The sequence below is a fragment of the Otolemur garnettii genome, unplaced genomic scaffold, assembly GCF_000181295.1.
Source record: "Otolemur garnettii isolate 467f Iridium unplaced genomic scaffold, OtoGar3 scaffold00007, whole genome shotgun sequence".
Taxonomy (NCBI): domain Eukaryota; kingdom Metazoa; phylum Chordata; class Mammalia; order Primates; family Galagidae; genus Otolemur; species Otolemur garnettii.
Genome location: NW_003852402.1, coordinates 39,566,418 through 39,582,302, shown reverse-complemented (window position 1 = coordinate 39,582,302; position 15,885 = coordinate 39,566,418). Strand labels below are relative to the sequence as shown.

Genomic DNA, 15,885 nt, shown 5'->3' with positions numbered 1-15,885 from the left:
ATTAAGTGGGAACAGAACAAGCCCCTCCCCTCCTCTCTTCTCCTCCTCCCTCTTTCTCCCCCTACCCTACTTGAATTGAAATTTTTCTCTTATGTGCGCGTGTATTAGAATGTCTACTGTTTCCTAATAGTATTGAGTACATTGGATATTTTGTTTTCCACTTTTGTGATACTTTACGAAGGAAACAGTGTTTCATGTCTGTCTAGGTTAATATGAAAGATGTAAAGTCATCGCATTTTTTATGGCTGAATAGTATTCCATGGTATACATATACCAGGGCTTGTTAATCTATTCCTGGCTTGGTTGGCATTTAGGTTGTTTCCACATTTTGGTGATTATAAATTGAGCTGCAATAAAGTCTAGTGCAAATATCTTTACAATAGAATGTTTTTTTTTTCCTTTTGGGTAGATCCCTAGTAGTGGGATTGCAGGATCAAATAGGAGGATTAATTTGAGTTCTTTGAGGATTCTCCATACTTCCTTCCAAAGAGGCTGTATTAGTTTGCTATTCTCACTGGGGTTAGATGATATCTCAGGGTGGTTTTGATTTGCATTTCTCTGATTAGGAATGATGTTTGTTATGTTTGTTAGCCATTCATCTGTCTTCCTCAGAGAACGATCTGTTCGTGTCTCTTGCCCAGTGATACATGGATGGTTTTCTCTTTTTTGTTGATTAATTTGAGTTTTCTACAGATCCCAGCTATCAAGCCTTTGTTAGATTCATAGCATGCAAATATTTTTCTCATTCTGAAGGTTGTCTATTTACTTGTTATATCATTAGCTGTACACAATCTATTTAGTTTAATTAAGTCCCATTTGTTTATTTTTGTTGTTGTTGCAATTGCTGCTGAAATCTTCTTCATAAAATCTTTTCCCAGTCTGATATCCTCAAGAGTTTTTCCTGCACTATTTTCTAGGATTTTTATCATTTCATATCTTAGATTTAAATCTTTTGGGCATCCTGAGTCAATATTAGTAAGTGGTGAAATTCATGGGTCCATTTTCAGTCTTTTACATGTAATAATCCAGTTCTCTCAGTGCCGTTTGTTGAACAAAGGTTCTTTATTCCAGTGTATGCTTTTGCTTAGTTTATGAAAGATTAGATGGCTATAAGAGATGGTTTTATTTCTTGTTTTCTGTTCAGTTTCATATGTCTGTGTCTCTATTTTTGTTCCAATATCATGCTGTTTTAATCACCATGGACTTGGAATATAACCTAAGTCTGATAAAGGGATGCCTCTGTCTTCCATACACGTGAAGAACCATTTTTTCCAAGTCTTCAAACTAAGATGTTGGTATTTTAATGGGGATTGCGTTGAATCTATAGATTACACTTGGTGGTATGGATATTTTAATAATGTTGCTTCCCAAGAAAGATCATGGTATGTTCTTCCATTTGTTAATATCTTCTGCTATTTTTTTTCTTAGGATTTGATAATTCTCTGTGTAGGGGTCCTTCACCTCTTTTGTTAGGTATATTCCCAGGTATTTCATTTACTTTGAAGCTACTGTGAAGGAAACTGTCTTTGATTAGTTTCTCAACTTAGCCATTATTGGCGTATATAAAGGGTGCAGATTTGTGGACATTAATTTTATACCCTAAGATATAACTCTATTCCTTGTTCACTTCCAGAAGTCTTATGGTTGAGACTCTGGGGTTCTCAATGATCATATCATTGGCAAATAGCAACAGTTGAACCTCCTCTGCCCCCATTTGGATGCACTTTATATCCATCTCTTGCCTGATTTCAGTAGCTAGAACTTCCCAAACTATGTCGAATAGTAGTAGTGATAGAGAACATCTTTGTCTGGTTCCAGTTCTAAGTATAAAATATTTCAGTTTTACTCCATTTGTAATGATATTAACTGTGGGTTTGTTGTAGATGGGTTCTCAGTTTAAGAATGTGCCACCTTTGCCAATATTCTTAAGTGTTTTTGTTAGAAAAGGATGCTGAATTTTGACAAATGCTCTTTCTGCATCTATTGAGAAAATCAGATGGTCTTTGTTTTTGCTTCTATTAATATGGTGAATTACATTTGTGTATTTGTGTATGTTAAGTCAGCCTTGCATCCCTGAGATGATGCCTATTAGATCATGATGTATAATTTTTTACTGTGTAGCTATAATCTATTGGCTAAGATATTGTTGAGTATTTTTGCATCAATATTTATTAGTGAAATTGGTCTGTAGCTCTCCTTTTTAGTTGGGTCCTTTCCTGGTTTTGGAATCAGGGTGATGTTTGCTTTATAAAACATGTTAGGGGAGATTCCTTCCTTTTCAATATTTTGGAATAGTTTCTGCTGTGTAGATCCAAACTCTTCTTTGAAGATTTGATAGAATTCTGGTGTAAAGCCATCTGGACTAGGGATTTTTTTTGTTGGAAGATTTTCATTGTTTCTTCAGTCTCAGTGCTTGATATTTATCTGTTCAAGAGATCTATTTCTTTCTGGTTAAATCTAGGTAGAGGAAGTGATTCCAGGATCCATTTCCTCCACATTGTCAAATTTCTAGGCATAGAATTCCTCGTAATAGAGATAATTTCTTATATTTCTCTGATATCTGTTGTTATTTCTCCTTTTTTTGTTTTTCTTTTTCTGTTTCTAGTTAATCTGGACAAAAGTTTATTGATTTTATTTATATTTTTGAAGAACCAACTTTTTATGTCATTAATTTTCTGAATGAATCTTTTATTTTCAATTTCATTTGTTTCTGATTTAATTTTGGTTATTTCTTTTCTTCTGCTATGTTTGGGATTGGATTTCTCTTTCTTTTCCATTTCCTAAAGATTATTCATTTGGTTGTTGATGTTCTCTCTTGGTGATTTTCAGATGTGGGCATTTTATGAAATAGATTTCCCTCTTAGGACTGCTTTTGCTGTATCCCACAGGTTTGGACACTTATAGCTTTATTATTGTTATCAAGGAATTTTATAATTTTCTACTTTATCTCTTCTCTGAACCAACTGTCATTCAGCAAAAGGACGTTTAGTTTCCATGCCTTTGTGTGAGGATGAAAATTTTTATTGGAATTGAGTTCCAACTTTATTGCCTTGTGATCTGAGACTCTACAGGTTTAATTTCTATTCATCTAATTTTGTTGAGGTTTTATTTTTGACCTCGGATATGATCTATTTTGCAATATGTTCCATGGACTGGCTAGAAGATGGAACGTATATCACTTAACTTTGGGATGGTGTGTTCTGTCTATGTCCATTATGCCTATTTGTTCTAAAGTTGCATTTATGTTCCTTGTATCTTTGTTTAGTTTCTGTTTAGATGATCTTTCCAGATCAACTACAGGGGTCTTAAAGTCCCCAGCTATTATGGGATTATAGGATATTATATTGCTCTGACCAATTAAGGTGGGTTCCCTGAATCTGGGAGCATGGAACAGCATGCTGACAACAAAGTGGCCTTCCTTAAGGTACAGAGGTCATTCAGCTCACCCCAAGGATTGTTGCCTAAGCTCAGCAGGCATACCAAAACCAGCTGTGGACTAGGACCCTATGGACTGTTCCTTCTGCACGGCCTTCCTACAATGACAGCACCCTGCCTAGAGCCAAGCTGTGGGAAGTTCTAGCCCTCCCAGCATTCAATCCCTGCCCCAGATGCTTTTCAAGTTCACTGACTCACTCAATCCCCTGCAAGGCAGCTCTAATGAGCAGCTCAGTCCAAAATCAAAAAACTAGTAGGTATCCCTTTCATGTCCCCAGACCTGCATGGGAGGAGCCGGCCAGTCAGCCTCTGCCTGTACCCAGGAACTTGACTTCTATGCTGATCTTCCTCAGCTCCAGACCTCCTTGTTGGCTCCTAGGGTCTGCTTCTGCTTCACTGTGCCCCAGAGTTATGTTCCTGGGTAGCTTTCTCAGCCAGAGGTGGGTAGGGCCTTCTCTTCCCATTCTCCCCATGAGTAGCTGGTAAGAAGAGGTCTCTAGTCCACCATCTGGCTCCTCCTCCATCCCTTCTCTTTATTCTTAAGAATAAAACTATGCCGCTAATAAGAAAATCTTGTTTTCTCAACAAAATATAGTGTTTCTTTCCCATTAGTCTTCCTATTTCCTTAAATTTGATTTGAAATTTCATGAAATTGTGGAATTAGAAAACTGTGTATAATTTATGTGGCACAATCACCCAAATGATTGTGGAAGAATCCTTTTTCCTTTTTAATAACTCAGCAAAGTTTCAGGCAGTTTTTGCTTAGGTATCTCTGTTTCTGGTTATCACAACTGCTATGAGAATATATTGTTCACATTCTGCACATTCTGCCATCTACAATGCTTTTTGTATTTATTTTATTATCTAAAAAATTGGTCCTCTATTTTTTGTTCTTTCCCTCCCTTTACTATGATGCTTCTCCTCATCCAGTATATGAAATGCTGGTAGTTAGAACAATCATGATAGTTTTACTGAACATGATGAATAGTATGAAGATGCTCTCTGTCTTTAGAGATGAAGCTAAGATCCTCAATAATGTTCCTATTGACTCCAGATTTAAATAACCCAGTCTCGTGTTTTTAAGCATATGGCCTAGAAATTATCTCCAACAAAAATAAAAGATTATATTAATATGAATGGCTTTTATTTTTCAATTATAACATATCTCAGGATCTTCTAGTACTATCATGCTACCAGGATAAAAGTTGGTCTCTCAATTTTGAACATTTGTACCAAAAGAATAATTTTATAAATATTTGCTTGCAATATTCTAAAACTAATCATTTTAAGGTTGATATTTATATGAATTTTTCTAGATATAGTTTTTATAATAAACTCTTATCCAAGTATTATGAAATTCTCCTTATTTCATATTTTCTCACCAATATATAAACAGAAAAGGAAACTATCTAAAAAATTTAAATGATAATGCTTAGCTTCCTTGGATGTCATTTTTAAAAGGTATATGCGTTTTTCTTTCATATTATATCAATATTGTTTTTAAAACATTTCTGAGTATTATAATTATATAGAGCTTCTGTTGGGGCAAAAATATAGTCACTTAAGAAATAACAATTTCTCAAACTAAAAGAGATACTTCAAACATACTTTTGAAAAGAGATAAAAAGTGTCTCAAGTCCCTTGCTTTAGTCTGTGAAATTTAGTAATAGATCAGTGTGAAATATGAGTCGACTGTGATGTGAGGATTCATGGAAGGGGAACAAAAGAAAACCCTTAGGTTAGTCAATAGTTCTCATGATCATCAAAGACTGTGCTGGACCAGAAAAGTATGTCAACAGAAAATATTTCCAGGGTGCTCCATCGATGCTTTCTGGAGCAGCAGGAAGTAAAGGAATCTTATATTTCACAAACCAGCTCCTTGGATCTATTGGCAGGAAGACACCTTGAATTGGAAGAAAGGTGGGGACACAAAGCCTTATAGCAAATATAAAACTCTTAGATTAGAGGAATAAGAACAATTTCTTTTGAGGCTGAAGGCTGATTCTGTGGTGAGGAAACAACGTGAGAAATGCTCTCTTGCCAGATGTTCTAGTTTGAAAAGATTTTGGTGATACAATGGATTTGATTTTTATTCTAGTGATCTTCTTCCTTGAAATGTCAGCAATCAACTCATCTCATTCTGAATATTTAAATTTCTCTTCTTTTAATTCTTTTTCTATAATATCTGTCTCACTCTAAAATACAGAGTTGGACCCATTTAGCTTTTCATTGTTCACTTCCAATTTTGCTGTTGTTTACAGGCTGGCATCAGTTGTTTCTACACTTAGATTCTTTTAACATAATTAAGCTTTCTAAGAATTACACATTTTTCCTTCAATCCGTTTAAGTTGTATAGGAAGCTAAATTTTACATCTTTTACAAGTAGTTTTTTAACTGAGAGAAAACTTCTGCTCCAAAACAAGAAAACTATAATGAAAAAAATATCTACTATTCTGACCTCTACTTTTTCTTAAGGAAATGCACAGGTATCAGTACCTAGAGTCCCTTTCTTTAGACAGGGCTAAAGTCTTCTTATAACTTCTCTAGAGGAAGCTCAAAAGGAAATTTTAAGGCCATCCATCAAGTTTTCATTATGTCAGTGTCCACCATTTTGATTTTGTCTCATTGAACCAAAACAAACCATGCAGAACCCCCACCTACCAACAAACCAAAGTTGGTTACCTGGTGGTCAGGATGGTTCTTGGTAGCGCAGGTGAGATAGAGGGATTACATTAAAGTGTGTCCATGTTACTGTCCCCTTCTCTTAGTTTTAACTTTGCTTTCTCTGCTGCCTCTGGCATTCTATTTTTACAAGGTCCCATTAACCTCTTTATCTTTAGAGCGTCCTTTCCAGTCTCAGCTTTGCTTCCAGATTAAAAATGTTTAACATTTCTTAGACGCATCTTCTTATCTCTAATCCACTTCTAGTACTTTAGGCTTTATTGTCTCTTTTTTACTGGGCAATTTGCCTCTATACATGTTCTTGCGATGGTGTATCAGTTTCTATTTTTCCTCTTCTTTTATTAGTGGCTTTATACGTAATCATTTGCAAAGAGTTTTTACAGGAAACAATGTGATTATAAGAGGAAGTTGGTAAAAGGAAAATGGTTATCAGAGAACGCATGCTTACTTTCAAAGGAATTTTGAGTACAGTGAAGTAGACAGAGATAAACAAGTCTTTTTTTCTTTTCTTCATCATTTTCCAAAGTCATTTTAGTACAGTGGTCTGTTTAGTGTCAAGCATGATTTTTTTTCAGTACTTCATATTTGGAACTTTTATTTTTTAATATTGAGTTTTCTCTTGGTTTGTAAACACTAATTAATATAAATATGGGCAGTCATTTCACCATATATTTATAACAAACCATCCTTATATTCTCCCTCAAAGGCTGATCTCAGAAGTTCAGTTTCATTTGTCTAGCATTTAAGTTTAAAGTGATCTATTTAAACAGATATATGTTTAAAGCCTGGTAAATAATATACACCTATTGAATTCTCTTCAAAAGTCCCATAAGAACTTAATATACAAAAAGATATATACACTTTTATATACCTTTAATACCACTTAATATATAATTAGTTTTTACCACCTTTACTGAATACAAATGTCTATTAATGTGCTAAATTTGTGATCAACATTTAGATGTATGGGAAACGCACACCATGGGAAGATCCCTCAAAGTGGGTGCTTGACACCTACCCATGGAACTCAACTTCTCTGCCTCAGGAGAGCCCAGCATTACTGCAGTTGCGACCAGAAGATGTTGGGTATGAGGGTTGCACATCCACTAAGGAAGCCACAACCTCAAAGCACATTCCACAGACTGACACAGAAGGCGATCCCCTGGTAAGAAACTGATGTTCGATTCTTCCCCTATAAGCTTTATGTAGTGTGCGGTCCTTAGTATTCAATCACTTGTGTCAAAGACATTAGTTATCCTAGGCATTATTTGGCACAGTTTTAAGCTACTGTCTTTGGCTGGCTTTTGTTAGGTGAAGTTCTTAAAATGAAAGCCCACCTTGTGTGCTTAACAATAGTTGAGAAATGCTTATACCAGGCTGAATGCTTGACCATAATGTTTCCCTTATTTAATGCATTAAATTGTGTAAATAAATAGGAATTTTACATATCATGATTAGTAGGGTATTTAATTGGATATTGCACTTTGTTCTTAAATGGAAAAACAAAAAGAGTACAACGTAATATATACTTGGAGAGTTAAAGAATATTTATATAGATCAACTAGCACTAGCCTGACTAAATGTGAACTTAGTCTTCTGTTGCTTACAGTAGAGAAAGATTTACTGACTTGGAAGTTAAAGGGAAGTTATGCTTTATTTTTCAAAATACTAGAATAATGTGAATAAATGTCTATAAAATTCCAAAGTGTAAATATTTTGAAAATATTAAGTACATGATGTTATTAGGAAAAAACTATTTTAATTTATTTAGTTTTTATTTTTGTAGATTACTTTCCATATATTGGACTCAAATGCAGTGTGTTTGTTAGCACATCATTTTAGGACTGAAGAGATTATTGGACTTGTATAACCAATACAGAAAAATGATAACAAAATAAAAGATATATCATCACTTCAAGCTAATGTACTCAAAGAGAAAATGATTGAAAATCATAAGCTATGACCATACCCACAGGCATAGAATGACTTGATATTTTATGGAATGCTCTTAACCATCTTAAAATATACACATCATCATCTCAGCTGATCATTCTTAACATCTGAAGAGTGACATGTGGGAAATCTGATAAACTTTCAATATCCTCTCCCCAGGAAAATGCAGAGACAGAGGAAATTTCCCACACTATTTTAAGAGTTCCATAAAGTCACAGAAGTAGACACATACACCCATGCAGAGTCCAGAGATTTGCTGTATAAGATTTCTGATCTAGATTATAGATTCTTTAAAGGTAGGCATATTTTTATAACATAGTATAAATGGCGTCCTCAAACTATGGCCTGCGGGCCACATGTGGCCCACCTAGGACATTTATCCTAAGCCTGCTGGGTGTTTTTGCCACCACTGCCTGTCCTGCTTAGCAGCTGACTCGTCCCTGGGCCCACAGTCTGGCCCTCCAACAGTCTGAGGGACAGTGAACTGGCCCCCTGTTTAAAAAGTTTGAGGACCCCTGCTTTAAACTAAACATGATTAGTAAACAATCATGATGGTGAAATTGGTTTAAATTCAGCATAATTGAAAGTATATACAGTAAATAATTGTTGATAGAATGGTTAAAATTTAATAGAATAATTACAAGGTTTAGAATACAAATATGGATTATTTAATCCAAATTTTTCTTAGATTCCAGTACTACCATTGCAATTGTGGTACATTGTGTCTGTCTCAGATAAGGAGAGATGTTTGTGGAGTTTCTTTTCAGTGTTAGTCTATGAGTGTACTACTCTCCCAATTCCCACAGTCCCAGTTGGTCAACTGCATTAAGAACCCTTTTCCTTAGTCTGAATGCTCTTTTCATTCATGGCAATGAGCTCCAAGATTTCCCATTCTGACATGGGAATTAGGCTGGAAAGTTCTGCTCTGCTGAACAACTTCAGAAACAAGCAGCTGTGATATCTTGCATGCTCAATGGCAGATATCATTGAAAAATAAATATTTTCATCGGGCATATTCTCATAAAAAATAAGTATTCTCTATCTGCTTTTATGTCTATGTATTTCTATAATTATTGATATAAGGCAAAGTATCTGCAGTCCAATATAAATCAGAAATTCTAGCAGGAAAATCCACAATCTTATGTCAAAAATCTGGGTTTGAATCTGAACAAGGATGTATGTTTTAGATATATGTCACATTGTTTTTAAAATGTGGTGTGTATTCATCATTTATAATGATCTGAATGTTAATAATGTGTGGTCTTAGTGCCAAAAACTGGTGATCAGAAGGTAGTAAGATATCATTTCTGATCTCGTGGAAGCCACAGTCCAATATAGAGAGATACATCTACCCAGACACACTCTTCATGGTAGAGATGCGTGCTAGTCAAGTGGTGAATACTGAGGAAGTGGGTATAGGAAGTTTCCCAGGGAAGAAGCTCGAGATGGGTCTTGAAGGCTGGATAGGAGCTTATCATACAGTTGGAGGGAGAATATGTAAAATTAAGGAAACAACATATCAAATGTTATGGAACAGCATAATAAAAATGATGAGTTTATAGAGTTATATACAAATTAGTGAGAGGAATTAAAGCTACAGAAGTATGCAAGCTAGATCATGCCAACCATTGTTTATCTTTGCAGGAAGTTAAAACTTAGACACCTCGAGGTTGGAAAGCCACCAGATTTTTTTGAGCTGTGGCTTACCTAGTTAGATTTGTAATTTCTAAAGATCTCTTTCATAACAGAGTAGAGGACAGATTGAAAGAGAGAGGATGTAAGCTGGGAGAATAGCAGATCTGTAAGTACCGGAAAGGGTAAGGAACGGACCAAGAGTTTAAAAAAGACAGACATTGTGACTATAGGTGTCTTAGTCCATAGAGCATTTCTATAACAGGGTGCCTGAGACTGGATACCTTATAAAGAAAAGAGGTTCATTTGGCTTCTAATTCTGGTCATTGGAAGGTCTAGGATTGTGCAGCTGGATCAGGTGGAGACCTCATGCTGCTTCAACTCATCGTGGAAAACAGATGGGGAGTGGGAGTGTGCAAAGAGATCAGATGGCAAGAGAGGAAGCCAGATTCTCTTTATCAGTCTGCTCTGGTGAGGGAACTAATCCATTCCTTCCAGAGTGAGAAATCACTCACCCCCTGGGGAGGGCATTCCTCTACTCAGGAAGGATCTACCCCCACGTCTCAAACACCTCCCACTAGCCCCCATCACCCAACACTGCCACAATGAAGATTAAATTTCAGTATGAATTTTGGCAAGGATGAACCACATCCAAGCCATAGCAAAGGGTATGAGGAAGAAATAGGGAAGAAGAGAAGAGAGAAATACTTTAGTAGGGGGTGATAATCTGTCACAATGACGATCGAATCATTGAATGGTACCTAACCTTCCCTCCCTCTGTGATTTCATTTCATTTGCGTTCATAAGGTAATACTCTGTGAAGGCAGAGGAAAGTAATTGGAACTTATTCTAATGAAATGTATTTATTATACTACATGTCACCACTTCAAAACTTAAGACTTTAATATTAATATTATGCAATAAAAGTTTTACAATATTCAGCATTCAAGTGTTTCCAAACATTTGTGACTGAGATATAATCATATCATTTTAAACAGACATTGTTAAACATTTCTACTCTTTGTAAATTGGGTGGGCACTCAAAAAAAGTGTTTTTTTTTTTTTAAATAAATAAGCTTCAACCAATAATTGAACATGTAGCCAGCTACTTATGGGGGATGGATTGATAAAGGAGAGAAGGACTACGATTATATGTGAGGTAGGAGGGTGTGGGGGTGTGAGAGGGAGAGAGAGAGACAGAAACAGAGAGAGTGTTGATGGAGCCATTTGGCTTTTGGGCTTCCTGGGTTTGAACGGTTATTACCATCTACTTTTATGTTATAGCCTAATGTACCTGATTGAATACGTTGTGAGAGTTAGACTGGAAATTAGGTTAAAGTATTGTCCTGAAGACCACTACAATGACTTCGAAGTATTCTATAACTAGCCTGTCAGAAAGACATCCTTGCTGAAGTTGATGATTTCCAGGTTATCATTTATTTCACAAGCGTGGACTGAACACACGTCTAACACGGAGCTCACAGACACGCATAGTACATCATGTGACCCAGGAACCCCATTTTAGATTTCTCCATGCTATTATTCTAAATTGGAAAATAGAAGATCAACCTTGACTACTTTATATGATAATAAAATCAATATGCATTAGCTGATGTAAAAATTATTACAACTTACAGGAAATGTTGATGAAAAGAAACAAGCCCACTATCTCCATGAGATAATGAATCAATCTTTCTGTGCTTTCTAAGATCCTTAAACTGTTCATCCACAATTTGCTTTTAAATGATTGTGTTTTAACTTCATTCTCTAACGGTGGAGCTCCAGATCCATCAAGATCCAGGCAGTTTGCTGCTTTTTATTTTATAATAGATGGAAATTCTAGCTGCCTTCGTCCCCAGGTGCTTTCACCCATATGTCCCTTTCTTAAAACAAACATTGCCATTCTCCTTTACGCCTAGAAAACTCGAGACAGCCACTACTGTTCCAGAACACGGTTTTGGTTTTCAGTGATGTATCAATCATATTTTAGCCAGAAATTCAACAACAAAATGTGACAGGGACTCTTTCCTTCTCCCTCTTCAAATGCTCCTGGTCCACTTCTTCCAGTCACCTCCTCTCGAGGTTGGCCCCCACACAGCAGATGGTATGTTTGTGTGCGGCCGCAGCTGCTGGCTTCATTCCTCTCCATCCCCCCGATCCCTCGGGGGACGCATGTGTGCGCCTGCGCCTCTGTGTGTGTGAATGCACACGACTTTCAGTTGCCGTTCAGTGCTCTCTGCTTCCCCCAGTCAAAAAGCTGGGAAGCTTGGCCTGCTCTTCCAGCAGTGAACCCAGAAGTCCAGCTGTGATACAGTTTCCTCTCCGGTGTCCCTGCTGCAGCAGTATTCATTCACAACCCCCGATAAAAGAGTTATCTCCTAGCCCTGATTTGTCCTTACGGTTTGGTGTTGTAGTCATATTTGGAGGACATGGTTGTAGGAGCCAGAGGCAACGGTGATCATCTGAAATCACTTTCCCATTTCTCTAGGATGGGATGAGATGGTTCTTTAGTTCGGCTCAGGTCCTTGTCTGGATAGGACTTGCTTACTCAATGCATCCTCGCTTATATCACCGTCTCTGTTTTCTTTCTTCAGATGAATATGCTGATGAAACTCCAAGAAGCAGCCAATTACTCGGGCACACAGAGCTGTGAGAGTGACAGCACCAGCCACCGTGAAGACCTTGTGGATTCATCTCTTGAATCGACCCTGTAAAGGGTGAAAAGAGTTAGTTGGAAAGACTATGCTTAAAAAAAATATGTTTGAAAATTAAGGTATTTTCACTAAACCACTGCCAGTATAAAAGCACCCTGTCAAGGGCCCTGACCCAGAGTCATGGTCTCCAAGGAGGCAGCAGAATCAAGACTGAACTGCCAAGATGCTAAATTGAGATGGAAGCTTAACTTTATTTTATTTCTAAGCGTTTTTATATCCATGGAGTGATAGAAAGCTCCGTTACTCAACTGGAAAGGACCCTAGACAGGGCAACTGAATAGATTGCACATGAAATAGCCCAACTGGAATTTCTTTTTATTCCTCTTTAAAAGTTTACAATGCGGATCTTTCTTTCTTTCTTTCTTTTTCTCCTTTGGTCCCTTCCTTTCTGTTTGCTCTGAGGAGCTGTTTGTTCTCCCCAGGCAGGGTCCACTCTTTTAACTTGTCCGACCTCCTTTGTGCCGCATGGTGCTGGTCACAGGGCTCCAGTAGTGTCTGTGTTGCGTGCTCACCCCATTCCAGGACGAATCCCAGAGGCCAGTCCTCCATAAGCACAAATGGAATTGTGCAACCACCAGAGAAGCGCTACTGTGGCAAACTGGACAAGTGCCCATTCAGTTCTAACCGCCGTGCTCTCATGATGTCTCTACCCACTTCTAGTCCATGAGTCACAGGTTTTATAAGGTTGTTTTTATCACAGTGGTCTTTTTAAACCACCTGTCCACGCCCTTAACAAGAGTTTTATACCAATTATTAGTCAACACTGAAGAAAGGCTTTTTTTAGGGCTTTATGTGTTTGAGCCTTTTCAGTGAAAGAGGGAACATTTCCTATGGTGCTGTCTCACTGCCTTAAAACTGATTTCTACAACAGTTTATCAGTTGGTTTAAATCCTAAACCATTGGTAATTCCCACTGTCTTTTCATTTACAATCAAGCAACGCCAGTTGAAATAGTAGCCTCATTTCTGTATATCTTTCTCTCTCTCTCTTTTTCTTTAAGAAATGGATAGGAGAAAGATCAGCATTTCTACCTTGTGAATAGATTGCTTTGCCTCATCCTCCAAAATGTTCAAGTAACCCAGAAACCCTCTTTGATGGTCACTTAAAAGCTGAGACATGTGGTGAAATTTTATCCTGTTCAAAGTGAAGGAGATTCAGAAGGTGGGAGATTTTGAGTTCTTATCCAGCAGAGCAGGGCTGGAGGTACTGGATTTAGCATGAGCACAACTATTTGGCTTCCCTCCCCTATTCTTTTGTTTTTTTTTTTAATTAGTTTTGACGCATGTTGTTTTGATAGCTATTGTTGTACATGGGAAATTCAGCATTAAAGAACACTGAAGCAGTAAAATCACTGTGGAAGAGGAAGCGTTTATACTGTAAAAGAAGGTTAGATTTGCACAGTCTACTGGGTAGGTATTGTAAATAATAATTTTTAAAACTTGCACAAGTCCAAACAAACACAAATGAAATTGTACTTTATCCTGTTGGTGTTAAGAGGTGTTTCACTTGCTGAGATTTCCTGTACGTTACAAACAAATACAGAATGCAAACCTTCAAAACTGTTATTATCTGGTGTTTGTCCTGTATTTACAGTTGTTATGACTATGCAGGAGCTATCAGTGCTAGAGTGAGCATGCTTCAAAACTGTACATGAAGCCAATATATTTTTGGATAAGTAAAACTGTCTGAGAGTACATCTGTCCTGGCAGGCTTTAAAGAGCGCGCATGAAAACTGATCAGAGTCATTGGAGAAGTTACCACCACACACAGAGGACAGGTTTTAAGTTTATAAAACCCAAGGGCTAGGCCACGGTGTAGACTTGTTCTATGCATGTGAAAATGTGTTACTTTTAGGACGTGTAATTGGTGCTACTCTCTGTGACCACTCATGGGTCAGTTGCTCTAGAAAGAACAACACCACCGCCACAAGACATCTGTGCAGTTTTCAGAGTGTCACTGAGTATATAGGTCCTTCCACGGTGCTATTGCCCTAAGGGAAATCCTAGCAGGATTTATGCACATAGAATTGTACACCCTGACTTTGAAGCCTCAAACATGGGTCCAATCCGTTGTGAAACATCACTATATGTAGCTGGGTGAGTGACTAGTTGCCCTTGTATGATGTGTGATCTAAGAAAATCGCTAATCTTTTCCTGCCATTTTGAGAAACACAGTCCAAACATGAGCATAAACCGACGTGTCCTGGAATACACCCCAGTAGGTCCACCTAGTTTACAACTTAAACTAGTTTGTGAAACATTTGTCTGTATACATTTTATATTTTGTACATTTTTGATGTAACATATCATGTAAATAGAAACAGTGAAATAAATCATCAGAAAAGTTTTTGTAGTCTTTGTAAAGCCCCAACGATAAGTACTTGGTGTCGATGGACTGGACTGGATGATGTATTTTCTATTAGTTTATTGTTCCTCTAGCTTGTAAACCAGCTTGCATATATTTTTTTGCAAACGTGCACCCTGTATCTGTCTAAATTATTACTTTGCCATTAAAGTGGAATTATTTATTGACAACAAAGTGTGGTGTCTATGCATTAAATGTGGGAAAAAAGAATGCAACAGGAAGTGACAAGCTTTACAACGTTGCTCGTGCTTTTAATATACCATCAGCAGAGATGTATGTGAATTTATAGGTTATGTACATCAGAGAAAGGGCCTCAGAGCTTTTAAAATAAAGACAATAGGTTTACATTTCAAAATAAGTTATCTCTGACTAGTCTTCCTAAATGCCTCCTCATAAATAAGAATTAATATAAAATGTTGATCTATACTGAGATCAACTCATTAAATGTTTGGTTTTATTTCATTAAATCCTCTTCTGACCCTTTAGCTCTAAAGATTAAAACAAAATAATTCTTTTGGTGGTACTTTTCTTTTTTTCCTAAATAGAGAAGATAACAAAAAGTAAAGGAACCCCTTTTAAAATTATAATTTCTTTCGAAGTATCTCGGGCTTCTCTTTAACCTCAGTAATTGGAGTGTATATTTGAATAGTGTAAGTAGAGTTTTAATTTTAAAACCAGGAAAACTTTTGCTTTTAAACAATTGTAGAGCAAAAAATGAAAAGTATGAGCTAAAATGGGTCAGTCATCCACAATGGATTAACAGTTGCCACGTGAGTTTCTTCAGTCAGCTTGGGAGATATAGGAAATTTCCACAATCCATTTTATCCAAATAAATACGAGTTAATCCAATACTTAAATACAATTCTGCTAAATGCAGTATCAGGCTGCATAAAAATGAATCCCAGCGCTGTCATTCTATGTGTGACCTTGGCCAATTTACTGAAACTCTGTGTGCCTCTTTTTTCTCACCCATAGAGTGGTGATAATAATAGTATCCATTCTCACACATTACTGTGGGGATCAAATGGGTTATTACATGCAAATGCCTTGAATGGTGCTAGTCCTCCAGACATTATAGCTGCTGTAACAACCATTATTCTACAATA

At 36.9% G+C, this 15,885-nt stretch overlaps 1 protein-coding gene across 3 annotated transcripts in view; it reads left to right on the top strand.

Moving 5' to 3' along the window:
• The window catches only part of NAV3 (neuron navigator 3), a 345,805-nt gene extending 330,852 nt beyond the window's left edge, over positions 1 to 14,953 (top strand). For 2 of the 3 annotated variants that reach the window (XM_003783395.1, XM_003783396.1), the window contains 2 exons: positions 7,079 to 7,282; positions 12,297 to 14,953. In XM_003783395.1, the coding sequence (XP_003783443.1) occupies positions 7,079 to 7,282; positions 12,297 to 12,416 (324 nt within the window). In that variant the 3' untranslated portion in view covers positions 12,417 to 14,953. The remainder of the gene's footprint in view (positions 1 to 7,078; positions 7,283 to 12,296) is intronic. The other variant, XM_012814175.1, reaches the window with a different exon arrangement.
• Positions 14,954 to 15,885: the final 932 nt, after the last annotated feature.